Below are 17,348 nucleotides of genomic sequence, written 5' to 3' on the forward strand. Positions count from 1 at the left end.
GCCCCGACGTGATCCGGACAGGAGCTGGGGCCAAGGAGAGATGGCTGCTGTGCTCTAGGCACTGACCAGACCTAGAAAGCGCTGCCTGTGCACACTTTGAGGCTTGCGGGGAAGGACATCCCCGATTACATGTGGCTGTCCCTTGGAGAGAGAGAAACCACAAAATCATTCATGGCTATACCCTTTGCCCAGCAATGCCTGTAAATTACATGCTGTGGGATGTGGGGTTTGGATGGCTGCTAAGAAAAGCCCTCTGTGGAGAATCGATCTCAGCGGCTTGCAGAGTGCCAGGGCGACAGTGACAGGAGGCATGCTGAGCGAAAGCCAGGCCCCACTCCCTCAGAGTGTCCCGCCTCGACACACCATCTGGATTCATTTGAATACCCATCCTGGACTGAGAGCAGAGGCCCGGGTGGTCTGTTTCTGGGCCCCACCATGGTAGAACGGCCCACACCTCGCTCACACCTTACCGTTCACGCTGAGCACCATGCTGACCGAGGCGTACCCGATGGTGTTCCGGGCCACACATTCGTAGCGACCAGCGTCGGCAGTTCCCACGTCATTGATGGTCAAGAACCCTTCAGGGCTGATGTGAAACTTCCCACTTTCTGTTACTTGAACCCCGTCCTTGAGAAAACAATAAAGATGCTCACAGCAGTTCAGACTAAGCAACCAAAACTTCCAAGTTTTATTTGGGAAGAGGGGATGCCGGCTGCTAAGGCTCCAAATGGAAACGGGCCCCAGGGTGTGCTCAGATCACTCCCGACCTGGAAAGGGAGGTTTTAACGAGCATCGCCTGGGATCTTTACATGCTTATCCTTCGCTGCGGACAGGGCCTGATGGAAAAGATGGCCCCCACTTGAAAGAGAACACGTAACTTCTGGGGGCTACAAGCTTTCATGATGAGGATGCTGGAGACGCACACCCGGGGATGTGCCTGAGTGGGCACATTCGATGCAGACAGACAGCTGAGGAAGAGCTCTGTGCCCAGTCTGAGGTGTGCACAGAGAGGAAGGAGGGCTGTGGGCCAGGTGGGAAGGGTGGCAGGATTCACTGGCCCTGAACTCCACTCTGTGAACCCTGGGGTGGCCACGGTGCTCCCAGGAAGCACGGGGACAAGGTCTGTTAGCATTTTGTAGTGACTGGACTAAAACTAGCCAGGAAAAATCAAGTATCACCAAAACCCTGCCTTGTCTGGTCACAAGATTGAATCCAAAGAGAGGAAAGTTTCTCTTTGCTTTTTATGCTAGAAGGAATGAAGAGAAGCCCATGTATTTACTTATTTCTATTAGCAGGATTCCCTCAGGATGCTTTCAGATGAACCTACACCTCCAGGCCCTTTCTCTCTGCTGCAGAAGCTGCAAAAAAAGTGGACGGAAGCAGCGGCCGGCCACACGGCCAGCACTCACCTTGTTCCAGGTGATGGCTGGCTCGGGCTCTCCCTGGGAGCTGCAGGGCAGCTGCACGTTGGTGCCGACCTCTACTGTCATGTCGCTGGGAATGCTGGCGAACACGGGTGTGACTGAAAGGAAACAAGCAGCCTCCAGCACACCTCAGAATTTACACCCAGAAGCTGCAGACAGGCAGAAACGCCACCCTCTGGCCCCTCCCAAGAAGCGCCAGGAGGCAGGCCTTCCTGGCCCAGAGGCTGGGGCGATCCGCCCTACCCTGTTCCCTCCCCGCCCCAGGGTCCACCAGCAGCAGCATGAGTCGCTGGGTCATCTGCTCAGAGGTAAGCAGCCCCAGGGCCCCCCATGTCCACTGCCCGGTACACCCGGCACCCATGGACAAGACAGCCGACTGGTGGTGAGCAACGCCCAATGAAAGAACGTGAGCCCCAAGGACCTATGGCTCGGAGTCCTGGAAAAGCGCTTCTTCACACAAAGACGAGGGCCACCAAGCCGGTCAAGTCCTGGTGTATCGGGGACTTCAAGGACAAACCCGGAAAACCCAGAGCCGATGGACAGGTTTGATTCCAGACAGGAGCTCCTTCCAACCAGCCTCAGGGACGCTCTGCAGGGCCCAGGATAACTGAGGCCACACATGCCCTCTGCTCTCTGACCCCAAGCCACGCTCTGCCAGCAGGCTCGGCTGGGAATCAGGACGCCTCAGCTCCAGCCCTGCGGCCTCTGGGGCCGCTCCTTGGTCATTTTATCCGGCCTCCACCGAGAGGCAGAGGCTTGCCCGGGGCTCCTCTAGTGGAGCGATGCCGGGCTTGCCCTCAAGTCGGCCCGACTCCAGTTTGGTACAATCATCATTGAAAAATAAACAAGTTCTCAGGAGCTGAAGGGAAGGCGCTCCGATGAGCCCAGGAAGGGGAGATGACGTGGGGAGGGCGCGCAGATGCTGGGTCCATGCCCGCCTTTGCCCCACGGCGGGCCTTACACAGCGTGCCCGACCTAGCACCTACCTCGGGGCTGCACCGTCAGGTGGGCCACGACCTTCTGGGAGCCGATGATGTTGACGGCCTGGCACTCATACTGGCCCTGGTCATGGAGGGCCACCCCGGAGATCCTGAGCGTGCCCGATGACAGCACCAGGTGCCGCCTGTCCACAGACAGCTGGCTGCCTGCAAGGGGCCAGGGGAGAGGCAGAGACGGGCACTGAAGGTGGGACGGAGGACTTTATCTCTGAAAACAGCAGGTTCATAGAAGCGGGGTTTTGCTGGGGTCAGGGTGGGGATGATTGGTCCTTGGAGAGCACGCCACTTGTCCAATGCAGTAGACATCCCTCAAATGCCTGGGCTGGGCACTAGCCGCAAACTACAGGGACTGATCCGGAGGAGCCAGAGATGGTCCCTGCACCCACGCAACCCCCAGGAGGGTACTCAGTGTGGCAGATGATGGAGATAAAAGTAAAATAGGGGTCAGGAAGACATGGGGACTTAGGCTGTTAAAAGGGCTGACCCCAAGCATATCGGACAGCATAGGAAGGGGACGGTAGCTGTAGCCATTCAGAAGCCACCATTCTCCCGGCAGATAAACCTCTCCCAATCCTACAGGAACGGCCAGGTGGGGGTGCACTGCCTCCTCGGCCCTCTCTGCTGCTCAGGGGCCCAGGCAGGATCCCAGGACAGAATGCTGAAGGTCAAGAAGGCTTCCTCAGCAGACTGAATACCTACCGACCCCACCCGGGTGGGCAGTGGCTCCAGCACATGGTGTGGACTGTGTGGGACCAAGAGTCCCCATGCTCAGCAGTCTCACATGGAATGCAAACATGGTGACGGGCACTCGGGGAATCAGACTGAGAGGAAAGGCCTTTTGTTTTAATACATTACATGTGATGCCGAAAGCTGGGCCGCTCATGCTATGAGGTTCTGTAGAGGTGTTAATTACAGGCAAAACACCAAGACTGACTGAGGAGGTAACCACCCCAAGTCCCTTCTCCAGGGACAGAGCCCAGCAGTGTTCCACAATGATGCCCTGAGTGTGACCTAGCTGTGGGCCAGGAGAGCCATGAGCACCTCGCCCTCCCCAGCCCATCCTTGGGACTTGGCCAAGACTCAGCCCTGACTGGAAGATTTTGCCTAGCCATAGGAAGGCAGAGCTTCTTGCTTGTCCTGGAGGAGGAGGAGGAGGAGGAGGAGGAGGAGGAGGAGGAGGAGGAGGAGGAGGAGGAGGAGGAGGAAGTGGTTTGTGCCCTGCAAGCCCAGGGTGGACATCTTACCTCCCTTGGTCCAGGCAATGACCGGCTGTGGGTAGCCCGTTGCTTCACACTGGAAATCAACCGTCTGACCCTCGATGACCACTCTGTCCTCAGGAGTCACAGTGAACTGAGGAAGAGCTTCCAGTGGAAAAAACATTTGAAAATGGACATTGAACGACAGCTCTGGGTAAAGATGCTGCAGAAGAAAGTGGCCAGTGGCAGCTGGGCACCACCATAGGCACCATCTCTACTCCAGCTAAGAAAGGCAAACTATTAACTAGAGAAGCAGTGGGCGAAGCAGAAAGAATAATGAAGGATGACGTATCTGCGCACCATGACACCAAGTGTACAAAACAGCTATCTGTGTAACAGTACGCCAGCTACAATCCATCTGGAGTATGGATGGATCACCATGGAAGTATACAAAAATTCATGTAACAGTACTATCGGCTACAATGTATCCAGAGTATGGCTGGCCACAGAAGCGTAGAAAACAGCTTTTTTGTGTAACTACTGCCAACTACAATGTGTTTGGAGTACAGATAGGCCATAAAAGTGTTCAAAATAGCTATTCATGTAACAGTACTGCCGGCTACAGTGTCTGGAGTATGGACACAGTGTCTGGAGTATGGACGCATCACATTTCAGCCTTGAGAGTTAAGCTGAAATAAAAGCCACCTCATTCCTAAATGAATACTCCCAAATGGTTTAAAAAAAAAATCACCTGGTAAAACTGTGTCTGCTGTTCACACCGAGCAGAACCCATTCTTATAAAAGTAAGAGCACATGAAAGGAAGACCCACACCACGCTGTCCAGGCCTGTCTACACGGCAAACCACCAAGAACTACTCTCCACACTTAGTGGGGCACGAGCCGGCCAACGAGAAAGGCGTGGAGAGGAAGTCGGCATGTGGGGTGCAGGTGATGGGTAATAAGGGGGCCAGGCAGGGCAGGGCTGGAGCCAGGGCAGAACCCCTGGTGCATTTCCATATCAGGTGTGGAGACTGGATAGTGCCCCGCACGGCTGGCCAATGCTCACCCTGAACAATGATGAAGGCAGTGGCCTGGATGCTGTCCACGCTGTTAGAGGCAAAGCATGTGTACTCCCCGCTGTCCCCCTGGGCGACGTTCTGTATGTAGAGGCCACCGGAGGGAGTGATGTTCACCCGAGGGTCCACGGGCAAGGGCGTCCGGTCGCCCCTGGTCCAGGTGATAAGCGGCAGAGGGTGGCCCGTAGCACTGCACTCCAGGGTCACGCTCTCGCCCACCAGCACCTCCGTGTTCTGCGGCTGGATTACAAAAGTGGGTCGCGCTGTCACGAACAGAAAACCTCCGTTAATTCCTTCCCATTTCACAATTGGGTTTGTTTTTTATTGGTGCACTGTATTCATACATCATATTAGGATAAAAAATTGTGTAGACATACATGCACACATCGCCCAGTTAGCCCCTACCCAATCCCCACCCCATTCCCTCCCCATCCCTCCTTCCCATGCTTGGCTTAGTGGTTGACATCTAATATTATAGCAATTTATCCAAAATTAACAATGATAATCTCATATAGCACATTCATTTGTCTGATATCAAACTTTTGGTCACTTATAGATATCATTTCAGAAATTCTTTTTTTTTTTTGGTGGTACTGGGGTTCCTAGAAGCCCTTCTACCTCCAGGCTACACTCCCAGACCTATTTTTACATTTTTATTTGGAAACAGGGTCTCCCAAGCCAGCGCATGCGGCTGGCTTCGAACCTGCATGATCCTCCTGTCTCTGCCTCCCGAGCGCGGGGATTACAAGCGTGCGCCACCACGCCCGGCATCAGAAATTCTTTTTGCTTTCTTTCTTACCAGAGGATATTTTTTCTTTTTTTTTTTTTTTAAGGTAAAACTATTGCACATTTTTTTTCAGTAACATATTTATCCTAACATGAAATATGAACTCTAAATACCCAAAACAATCTTGAAAAAGAACAAAGCTAGAAGATGTACATTTTCTGATTTCAAACCTTATAGAGCTACAATAATACTGCTATAAAGACAGATATATAAACCATTGGAGTTAAATACAAGCCTAGAGCTAAATTCTTCCCTATATTATCAAGTTATATTTGACAAGGTTTCCACGAACATTTGGTGGTGGAAATAATAATCTTTTAACTAAATATTGTTGAAAAATAGTAATTACATGGAAAAGAATAAAATTGGACCCTTACCTAATCCCATATACAAGTATTAACTCAAAATAGATAAAAGACCTAAATGTAAATCTTAAGACTATAAACTTTTAGAAGAAAACCTGGGTCATAACACTTTACAACATTGAAATTGGCAGTGATTTCTTGGATATGATTTCAAAGGCACAGGCAACAAAAGAATAAGCAAACTTCCTAAAAAATAAGAAAATAGTGTATATCCAAAGACAATGTAAACAATGAGTAAAAAGTTACTGATAGAATGGGATAAAATATTTCCAAATGCTATATCTGAAGGTATATTAATATTCCAAATAGAAATCCTAAAAATTAGCAACAATAAAAGCAAACAATACAATTTAGAAATACAATTTAGAAATAGGTAAAAGACTGAAATATATAATGAATCTCCAAAGATTTTAACCTATAAACACATGAATATATTCTTCTTTGCTTAGTTGTCTGCTGGATGGAAAATCTTGTTTCTCTAGTTCTGGTGTGTGTTACCTATTTCTTCTTTATAGTTAATCTCTTTGAGTATTTTCTCTAGCTCTGGTTTTGAAGACATAAATTCCTTCAGTTTCTGTTTGTCTGGAAGCTTCTTATTTCCCCATCTAATTTGATAGAAAGTTTTGCTAGGTAGGAAATTTTTGGCTGGAAGTTGTTTTCTTTCAGAGTTTGGAATATGTTATTCCAAGCCCTTCTGGCTTTCATGACATGGTTTGAAAAGTCTGGAGTGATTCTAATTGGTTTGCCTCTGAATGTCACTTGGCCTTTTGTTTTTGTTGCCTTTAAGATTCTCTGCTTGGCTTCCACATTGGTCATTTTGACAATTATGTGGCATGGGGAACCTCTTCTCTGATCCTGTCTAAAGGGAGTTCTATAAGTTTTCTGGACCTGTGTATCGACCTCTTGCTCTATGTTTGGAAAATTTTCTGCTATTATTTCTTTGAGGAGATAATTGATCCCTTTGGTTTCACCTTCTTTTCCCTCCTCTATTCCAATTATTCTTAGGTTAGCTCTCTTAAAATGGGCCCATATTTCTTTTTTTTTTTTTTTTTTTTTTGGTGGTACTGGGGTTCCTGGAAGCCCTTCTACCTCCGGGCTACACTCCCAGACCTATTTTTACATTTTTATTTTGGAAACAGGGTCTCCTAAGCCAGCGCACGTGGCTGGTTTCAAACCTGTGCATTCCTCCTGTCTCTGCCTCCCAATTGCGGGGATTACAAGTGTGCGCCACCGCGCCCAGCTAGGCCCATATTTCTTCAATGTCAGATTCCTGCTGTCTGTTTTTTTTTCTAAGTTAGAAATTATGCATTTGCTTTTGGAGTGATCATCTTCTAGGAGCGAGACTTTTCTCCATGTGGTCTAATCGATTGTTTATACTTTGAATTGAGGCCTTTACCTCAGTGATTGCTTCCTTTATTTCTTTTAGACTCTCTCTAAATTCTTTTCAAAAGTCCTGTATTATTTCTACAGTTATATTACTGATTTGATCTTCTGGAGATCTCTGAATTTCTGTGTTATCAGGTTCTGATAATATGGGGTAGTGGGCACTCATTGCTCTATTGTTGTTCCTCTTTCCCATGATTTCAGAATTTTGTGCCTTCCCTGGGTCACTACAACTTCACTTAGGGTGCTCTGTATCTCTAGTCTGTTGTAATCTCAGCCGCCACTACTTCTTTACTGGTTTGTATCTCAAAGTCTCATGCCCAGGAAGTTAATCGAGGCTACTTGAGACCGTGGGGGTGCCGGGCTGGGCGTTTTCCCACGGGGAGCTGCGACTAGGGTGTGGTATCTCTGCCACTGCTTCTCCTTCACTGGGTTGGACTGCAAAATATCCAACTGAAGGAGATTATCAAAGCTGTGCGAGTTCCTGGGAGTGCGTTACAGGGATTTCTCCTGTAGGGGCCGCAATTTCACTCATGGTTATTGTGCGCACAGATCTGGAGCTGTGGCTGGGTGCGGTGAACTCACTGTAGCTGCTGGCAATATGGCGCCGCTGTCACGCCCTCGGCCGTGAGGCTGTCATATTTTTTTTCTGGTTTTGAGCTTCGTTCTGAGTCCCCGGAAGGTGTGATGAGCTCAGCCACTGGGAGTTTTAGACATTCATTGCGCTGAAAGAACTGCTGAAATACACCCGAATGATCCGCAGCTGCTCACTTCAGCTACTTGTTTACCTTTCCTCTCTGGAGCCTGGTGTTGTGAGGCAAGATGGTGCCGGCGCAGCTCCGCTGCCGCACTGCAGGCTTGATTTCTGGTCTCTGGCTGTTCTTCTAGTCTTTTTTTTCTTTGTCCCTTGTGTTTACATTTTTTATTTCTCTGCTGATGGTGTTTTCTGGCTATGAAAAGCACTGATTTTGTGGCAACAGAGATCGAGTTTTAGCAGGACTCGTAAACGCTGCTTTTCTTGGTCGCCATCTTCCCATAAGTCCCTATTTTATCTTTTTTTTTTAATTGACATTTTCTGTTGAGACTATTTGTTGGTATTATTTCATCTCCCAAACAAAGCAAACAAGAGTTAGTAGCATACTTTTTCTTTCCTTTCATAAAAAAATTACAGACATTAAAAATGATTTGGGGACTCAGATCCCCAAATTCAGGTGCCTGTGATTAGTGTGGTCCTGAGAAAGAGCCGGGCTTCTTTGGCAGGCGCCAGGCCCCCGAAGCGCCTTGCTTGTGTTTCTTCTAAACACATGACGTCAGTCTTGCTAAACCTTGCTGCTAGTGGTTCCTACTGGCACAAATAATTGTTTGTAAAGTATATTTAAACTTTTAAAGCATCAATTTCATCATAAAAAGAAAAATGATAATTAAAAGAACACTGAGATAATTTTTTCTCAAATCTAAATATATTTTAAAAATCCACTTACTAATGTGTTTTTATGGGTGAGTTTTGTGTGGACACATAATTCTCACATAATGGCAGTGGGAATATATAATTGACATAACCCACCTGAACAGATATAGCCATCTATATCAAAATGAAAAATACAGCTATCCCCTTTTACCCAGAAATTACCCATTACCCATAGGCATTTTGTTAAGCTGGTAAAATGACACACACACACACACACACACACACACACACACATATATATTTTTCTGTATTTCTTTGAGCCAACAACCCTTATTCACAGATCTGAAGTCAAAAAACTCCAAAACCAATTATTTTTTTATAATTGATTTGTTTGCAAAATTTGACTTATCTAGCATGAGGCTACTCCCGGTCTTTCCTCCTCTTCCTGTGAACACTGTTTGCTGTAGATGAATACCTTGATTACAGGGATTATCCAAGGCTTGACTGACAGTGTAAGAACAAAGGAGGGGAGCATAGCGGACATGTGTATAGTCCAAAAAGCACACAGACTCACCTAGCACACCAAGACTGTATGTCGGAGAGGAGAGAGAAACAGAAGTTGAGACCTCAGTAATCTAAGAGTTTCATTTACCTTTTTCTAGGATAACCACTAAAACTTCCAAAGCAGTAGTGAGGAATGGAAGATGAAAGTAATTATTAGTAGTAGTAGTATTTCTTTTTCGGTGGTACTGGGGTAGAACCCAGGGGCTTTCTACCTCTGGGCTATACTCCCAGACCTATTTTATATTTTATTTGGAAACAGGGTCTCACTAAGTTGCTGAGAGCTCCACTCAGTAGCTGAGGCTGGCTTCAAACCTGCGTGATCCTCCTGTCTCAGCCTCCCAAGTGCTGGGATTACAAGCATGCACCACCACGCCCGGCAAAAGTAATTATTAGTTGAAATAATTATTGAACATTTAACTCACCAGGAAAATAAAGACAGCAAACTTATGTGTCCCCATTGACAGAATATATATATATATATAGTTTATTATATATATATTATAGTGTCAATCTATATAGTGTATCTGTCATTCATTTATGAGCCGAGAGGCTCCCCGCTCCTCTCCTTGCCAAGGGCCAGGGACTGCACATGCAAGTCAGTAACGCTTTTGCTGTTACTCCAGCCATCGGCACTGTCTGGCACATGGGCTGACGGCCCTTTTCTGTATGGCCAGATAGTACATACTAGGGGCCTTGCAGGGCACCGTCTTTCATGCCAGCCCTCAGTTCCACTGCTGTAGCAAAAACAAAACAAAGCAAAATCAGCAGTTACAGATAACACAAAAATTAAGCGTGAGTGATCCCAGACTTGGGAAACTGAGGCAGGTTCAAAGGCCAGCCTCAGCAATTTAGCAAGACTCTCGGCAACCTAGAGAGACCCCATTTGAAAACAAAGCAAAAGGGCTGGATATAGCACTAAGGTAGACTGTTTCTAGGTTCAGTCCCCAGCACCAAAACACAGGAGGGGGTGTGCGGTTATGTTCCAGTATAATTCATAGACATGGAAGCCTGAATTTTCATGTGTCAATAGTCTTTAAGAGTTCAAAAGTGTAAGAACTACTCTTATTCACCGACCTAAGAAGAATAGGGCATGGCAAAGTTTACGCCCCAGGAGTCTGCAGCCCCGGTGGGCTCCTGGGCTGGGCCCCACTCCCTGGTTTCCTGCCTGTGGACCAGACTGGGGGAAGTCATTTACGCACATCTGAGCTAGGCCAAGGCACTCAGGCTAGCACGTTAAACACGGCTGCCTCCTGAGAAAGCTGCAAACTCAGATCAATTAGGAGTTAAGTTCAGAACTCTGAGGCCGCAGAGCTGGCCCAGTGCTCCTGTCTGGTAATCTATGGACCTCAAAAAACAACTCTCCTGAAAGCTAATTCTCCAGCGGTCACCGTCTCCTTGGTCCTGTCACAGTGCTTACGGTATTATCTTACTGTGTTCCCAATCTTGTGGCCCGCTTTATTCCTCATGACTGCGGTGTGTCTATGACCACGCGCTGCATGGCTCTCAAAGTTCACAGTGGTACACTCTGCAAGGATGCTATCTGCCTTGTGTTTAAGTCGTGGAGACTTGTCTGTCTAAGGACTGATTCAGCGGCAGTATACTACCTTTAACTTCCTTGCAGTGTGAAACCTGAGAGTGAGGCAGGTCATTTATTAATAAATATTTACTGCTTCTCTGCTGGGATGCACCAAGAAAGGCCAAGGTCAGGGCAGGTTTGAGGAGCTGAAAATCTAAACAAAGAACAGACCTAGAGTCATGTGTGCTGCCGTCAGGCTGGTTTTACAGTGGCCTGAAACGCTAAATACCAGGGGAGCACTGCCTGGGTAGCCATGATGGAGTCGAGGTCAGGAAGAGGCTTCTAGGGGTGGCAGAACTGCAGGCCAGCTGGGCAGATTGCAGACTGCTGCCCTCACAGTGGCACCGAGAGCCCAGGAGGCCACGGCAGCTTTCTGACCAAGGCTCCCCGCTCCTCTCCTCACCGAGGGCCAGGGACTGCACATGCAAGCCAGAGCAAAGTTTGCAACGTGCATGGCAGATGGACCAGAGGCCACAGCCACAGCCTTCTTGGCTTGGACAGACTTTTTACATCTTGAAAATTATGTGCCAACATTTTAAACATGGAAATTTTAAGTAAAACTTATTTTTTAAGTAAGCAAAGCCCTTGGCAGAATAGTAATCTAGGGGCCAAAAAGCACCAAACTGGCTGCGGCGGGGCAGGTGGGTGGGTCAGCACGGGCCAGATCCCCCAAGCACCCACGGGCCTGGTCTGCCTCAGTGCACCAACTCAAGAGCGTCCTGGCACCTGTCCCAGGGTGACCATGGGACAGAACAGCTGTGACCCTAGGCTTCAGAAGCCTGGCAGCCCAATCATGGCAGAAGAACCTCACCGTGAGACTACGGTTCTTTTATAGCCGCAGGGGAGGGGGGTTTTCAGAGTCAGGGTGCCTGTAGGGAAACACCCTCCACGTACCTGGAGACCCAAAGTACCTGAGGGTCACCTCGTGGGTCTTCACCTCGCCGGCCACGTTTTTCGCCATGCACTGGTAGATGCCCTGGTCCGTCTCCTGGGTGTTCTGAATCATCAGAGTCCCATCGTCCAACAGGTTCAAGCGGGAATCTGTCTTCATGCTCAGCTCATTGCTGTGAAGACAGAGAGCTGGTCGGCACAACATTTAAAGCCCAAGGGGTGCCCATCCGTGCCCAGGGGAGGGGCCACCCAGCAACGGGACTCCAACACCCGGATGCAGGTTGTGAGGGCTGGAGGCTGCAGACAGGGCCAGGGGGACACCCCCTCCACAGCCGCTCCTCTGCAGCTCAGCACAGCGTGCCACACGTCCACAGCGCAGTCCACCTTGATGTTTTAAAGTGGTCTTAGCTCCAAAGAGGAAAGACCATGGTGGGGGAAATGCAAAAGAAAACTTCCGTTTGCTTCCAGCAAGGTAAAGTAAAACAAAAGGGTAGAATGGTATTTTTTTCGTTACTGAACGCGAGAGATCTATTTACTTATACCCGGCGAAGCATAGCAGTGGGTGAACTGGCACACACTGTGCCCAGCTCTAGGGAGGCTGAGATCGAAAGATCCCTGGAATCTAGGAGTTCAGAGACCAGCCTGGGTGCACAGCCAACACACACCTCAAAAACAAAGACACAAAACCAACTAACAAAACACCCACAAGCTGCTGCTTGGACCTTTCTGGATGAACGACGAGCCCGGCACCAGGCGCTGGCCCTGGCCACAGGGCCGGGTCTGTCTGTCCTGTGTGACAACGAGCTCTCAAGGGCCCCTGCCCCACCACAGAGAAACGCCAGGACCCTGAGCTCGCCCACAAACTACACATGAGGCACGTGGCAGGGGACGAGTGACGTCGGCCACGGCTGAGGTCACTGCGACGTGGGAATGCCGCAGGTCCAGAAAGACCCCCAGGCTGCAGGCCACTTGGGGAGCAGTGGTCCACTTCCTTGGCTCAGGTGAGGCCCGGCTTCCAACGCTGAGCACACCTCTGCCCCAGCCTCCTCGGAGACCAGCAAAGCCGGAACCTGCACGCCAGCACAGGTGTGGGGGTAACCAAGGCGCCTCCCCAAGACCGCACGCACACCCGGCAATGGGGCATGCTCCTGCCTGTGAGCACCGGGGAATCTCAGGCAAAATCGGCCCTCCCGGGCTCTCTCACACAGCAACAGCCATCGCAGGCCGCTGCGGGCCACCACAGGCTGCGAGTGAGCCAGCCCAGCTAGCAAATGAGGCAGCTCAGCGGGGAGCAGGGCGGGAGGCCGAGCCACGCACAGGTCAGGCCTCAGGAGAAGGCCCAGCGCACAGGCTTCTGCAATTTTACCGTGTTTATTTATACAATGCAGGTGGAAGATTTTGAGCCAAATTTCTCCACCATTTAAATACAAGTCAGCATTTCAGATTCCTCCAGTGTCCTATTATAGATTTGAAATTTGTTCAGCCCAGAGCTACTCAAGACAATGAGTGTTTGAGGAGCTGGATGACCCTGGGTCAGTGTGACCTTACGTTTACAAGGATAATAAACGTAGGACCTGGCACACACCGCCAACATCCTTGCACATCTGAAACATCCTTTAACTGTGCCCCTCGCAACTCTCCAATGCCCAGGCTTAGCTCACACTCCTCTCCATAAAATGGGCGTCACCAGGGAGGCCGCCATGTTTGCTGAGACCTGCCTCTGGCTGGAGGAGGAAGGCTCCAGCCAGTGGATGAGCACCCTGGCCCTGCACGGGACTCTCTCTAACCCCCACAGAGCCCCCTGCCTTTCAAGGCTGGACACGGCCAGTGAGCTCAGCGTCTACACCCATAGTGTAGACGACTCAAGGTGGATACTTCCTGGCGTCCCCGGGCCGAAGGACCGGAGAGCTGACAATAAGCTGCTTTTATGTTCAGAATTTCCTTTTAAGGGTTCCTTTTCCAAAATGTAAGCTTAAAGCTTCACTTTAGTGAATGTAAGCTTCACTTCCACAGAGACAGAGGCCTGCCTCCGTGTGTCCTATAGTGTCCTAACCCTGGTGCCCCCAGTGACCTGATCCAGGGTCCTCAAGTGACCAGCTCCAATTCCCACCTGGCCCTCTGCCCCAGAGCCTGGCCACATGCTGCCCACCTTGCACCCCACCCCCTCTCCATCTCCTGTCTCTCCCCTTAGCCCAACACTCCAGCTTCACACCCAGCTGTGAGCAGTGCTCCCACGCCGGGGCCCAGCTGGGCAGGCTAGTGACCGTCACCTGCGGAGCCTCCTCCCTCTGTCGACAGCCTTTGAGGACCTGCTGTCAGGCCTGGGACCGACTCAGACTGAGCAGCCCCTCAAAGTATGTGCAGAGAAAAGCAGAGCCCATTAGCTCCAGAGACAGGGAAGGCCACGGGAGCGAGGAACCTGTGGCCCGGGGGTGCACAGCGCTGCCCGGTGCTCAGAGCAGCTGCCCGGCAGAGGCCAGCTGTACCTAACGGAGTCCTTCCATAAGGCCCAGGGCCTACCTTAGCAGGCCAAGCCAAAGCCCGGCCAGAGGAAACAGGCAGGCAGAGAGGAAGAGCAGGGCCGGGGGACTCCAGTGCCCACCCATTCAGGGCAGGGAGTGACAGCTGTGGTCAGGGGCTGACCCAGAAAAGGACCGAGGCCAGCCCACAGGGGACTCGGGCATCAGGGGCGCCTCCCAGCCCAGCTGCCATGTGGAACTGGGGTGGGTCTCCTTCATGCCTCTCCCCACCCAAAAGAGGAAGGCCAGGTGTGTCTGGAGAGCTTGGTGACGGGATCACACACACGGGGCATGGAGCAGGACCCTGAAACCCATGCTTACGGCACGCACCTGAGACACTTCCGCTCAACACCAACTTACTTGTTCCGAAGCCAGATGATCTCCGGCTTGGGATTGCCTTCCGCCCTACAGGTGAAGTACACGGTGTTCCCTGAGGTGACGTCCGCATCCTGTGGCTCCGACGTGATCCGTGGCCTCTCTGTGCCCAAGGAAAGAAACCCTTCTCAGTACAAACCACGAAGTGAGCGTGAATGAGATGTTTAAACCTGAGTCTCGACCCCAGGTACCCCACAAGGGCCACAGAGGTGCCCCCTCTCACTCTCCCTTTTTTTTTTTCAGTACTGGGGATGGAACCCAGGGGCATTCTATCTCTGAGCTACACTCCAGCCCTATTTTTTATTCTTTATTTTTAAACAGGGTCTGAGATGCAAAGGGCCTCACTAAATAGCCGAGGGCATCTGTGAACCGTGATCCTCTTGTCTCAGCCTCCCAAATGCTAAAATTGCAAGCACGCGCCACCGCACCCAGCTGAGGCACTTCCTGCAGAGATGGCTCTACAGCCCACTCTGCAGGACACGCTCAGGGCTCAGCCTGCACCAAGGTCGCCGATGGCCTAACTCAAAGATGGCCAGAAAAGCACCACAGTGGTCAAAGCCCACTCAGCACCCTCAGAGGAGCAAAGCCCCCATGCCCAGTGGACGCTCTATAGACACTCTTCCCAACAAACTGAAGACCAGCAGGGGGGACTCTTCAGGGAATCAGCCCTGTGTGCCCAAAGCCTGGAATGCAGGGGTGTGGGCAGGGGCTGCCAAAGCTCTCACCCCCTCCCTCCATGCAGGAGTGCACCCCTCCCACTGCTCTGGGATGCAGGGGAGCCCTCTCCAGGCTCCCAGGGCCAGCGTTCGCTCCATTTTCTGTGTCCCATGCCTTCTCCATGTCCACGCTACACGCCTAGATGCCACGTTCAGCATCACAAAAGACAAGAGCAGGCACACAAGATGGGGTCAGCCCTGCTCTTACTGCTTAGCAGCCGAAGAGAGGCCCTTGCCCCAATGCCAGGCACAGTGAGCCTGGATTCTCTTTCCAGAAAGGGGTGCAGCCCAGGCTGGGCCTGACCCCCGACATCCAGGCTCCTCCCCATCCTGGAGGCTCAGCCTCACGGAGGCCACCACCACTTCGGCCTTGGACTTGCTTCCCACATACCCCACGCTACTGCAGGACCTCCTAACAAAGATTCCCCATGCTTATTGGGCTTTAACACCTTCCTTTCAGAAATAAAGTTGTGCCGGGCGTGGTGGCGCACGCTTGTCATCCCAGCGCTTGGGAGGCTGACACAGGAGGATCGCACAGGTTCGAAGCCAGCCTCAGCTACTGAGTGAGGCTCTCGGCAACTTAGTGAGACCCTGTTTCCAAATAAAGTATAAAATAGGTCTGGGAGTATAGTCCAGAGGTAGAAAAGGCCCTGGGTTCCACCCCAGTACCACCCAAAAAAAAAAAAAAAAGAAAGAAAAAGAAAAAAAAAAAAAAGAAAGAAAGTTGCTTAGTACCTCCCCAGAAATCTGCCTTTATTTTTAAGCAGATATAGAAGACGTTGTGATAAGTCTGCAGTCTTTTATGTCTCTGTACACTGATTAGCACCCCTAGGGTGCAGTGTCACCCATGCTGGGAATCTACGTATGTAGGACGTGAACCCCAGAGGTCACTGCGGCATTTCTTAAGTGCTATCCAACCAGCCCTTCGCAGGCCTCCCGGGGAGCCCCGGGGCTGCTCAGAAGTGAGCTGCCAGCATCCGTGCCCTGGGTGAGCCGTGTCTGCCAGGCAGCTACAGCCTGTGCACACCACATCTGCAGGCAGTGCCGGGGGGTCGGGGCAGTGGTGGTGTGTTTTGCTAATTTCTGCAAGGAAACCTGAAAGTAAAACCTAAGCTATTGCCAGATGGTGCCATGGCTTCCAGCACACAGAACTGGGCGGGGCCTTGTAAAGAAGGGTGGCACTGCATCCAACCCAGACCTGAATTTTATTTATTTATTTAATGGGTCTGGGGATGGAACCCAGGGGCATTTGACCTCCGAGCTACACCCCTGCCCTATTTTTTTATTTTTTATTTTGAGACAGAGCCTCACTAAGTAGCTGAGGCTGTCCGCAAACCGTGATCCTCCAGTCTCAGCCTCCCGAATGCTGGGACTACAAGCGTGCGCCACCACGCCCAGCTCAGACCTAAATTTTAGAGACTCAACCACCACTAAAGACACAGGCCAAGCCCTCCGAATGCCAACGGAGAGGAGGCCAGGGCCCACTCACCGCAGTTCAGCTCCTCTGGGGTGATAGTAGCCACCGACCTTCCCTGGATGCGTCTGGGGTACTCGCAGGTGGCGGCGGCCTGGGCGTTGCCTGACTGGGCATAGGTCTTCAGCAGATCCGCCAACCACAGGATTTCGCAGTCACAGTGAAGGGCGTTGGAGTCCAAGCGCCTGTGGGAAGAGCAGGCAGCTGGAGCGACCGGGAGTCCTGGGGGACATCAGTCCATCCTGAACAGAGGGGCTCAGGGTCTGGGGCCCCGACACCCACTGGGGCCCGCTGGGTGTTCTGCATGCAGTGGGAGAGGTTTCGAGGATAGCCTGCATCTGCCTGCAGACTGGGGGGACCTAGGCAGGGGTACATGTATTTACAGAGAGAACCCAAGAGTAGAAGATCACCCCCAAAGGCCCTAGCAAGGGAGGCAACGTTAATGACCAAACTGCAAGGTTAACTTCAAAACCAGGGGCGAGGAGGGGCTGGTGAGTCAGGGAAGCTCCAGCAGGAGGTGTGCAGAGAGAGGCAGAGACCACACACAGCAGCCCGCACCGCCCGCCCAGCCTGCGTGGCCCCAGATCCCTACGCCC

General features: G+C 51.1%; 1 protein-coding gene across 1 annotated transcript in view; it reads right to left on the minus strand.

Moving 5' to 3' along the window:
* Positions 1–17,348, minus strand: part of PXDN (peroxidasin) — a gene marked incomplete at both ends in the record, with an annotated part of 83,937 nt that overhangs the window by 21,240 nt on the left and 45,349 nt on the right. Inside the window, 8 exons of the mRNA XM_080712069.1 lie at positions 471–627; positions 1,410–1,522; positions 2,411–2,569; positions 3,667–3,783; positions 4,685–4,957; positions 11,672–11,841; positions 14,548–14,665; positions 16,768–16,937. Of these exons, the coding sequence (XP_080568195.1) occupies positions 471–627; positions 1,410–1,522; positions 2,411–2,569; positions 3,667–3,783; positions 4,685–4,957; positions 11,672–11,841; positions 14,548–14,665; positions 16,768–16,937 (1,277 nt within the window). The remainder of the gene's footprint in view (positions 1–470; positions 628–1,409; positions 1,523–2,410; positions 2,570–3,666; positions 3,784–4,684; positions 4,958–11,671; positions 11,842–14,547; positions 14,666–16,767; positions 16,938–17,348) is intronic.

The sequence above is a fragment of the Muscardinus avellanarius genome (genome assembly GCF_963383645.1).
Source record: "Muscardinus avellanarius genome assembly, chromosome: 15".
Taxonomy (NCBI): Eukaryota; Metazoa; Chordata; class Mammalia; order Rodentia; family Gliridae; genus Muscardinus; species Muscardinus avellanarius.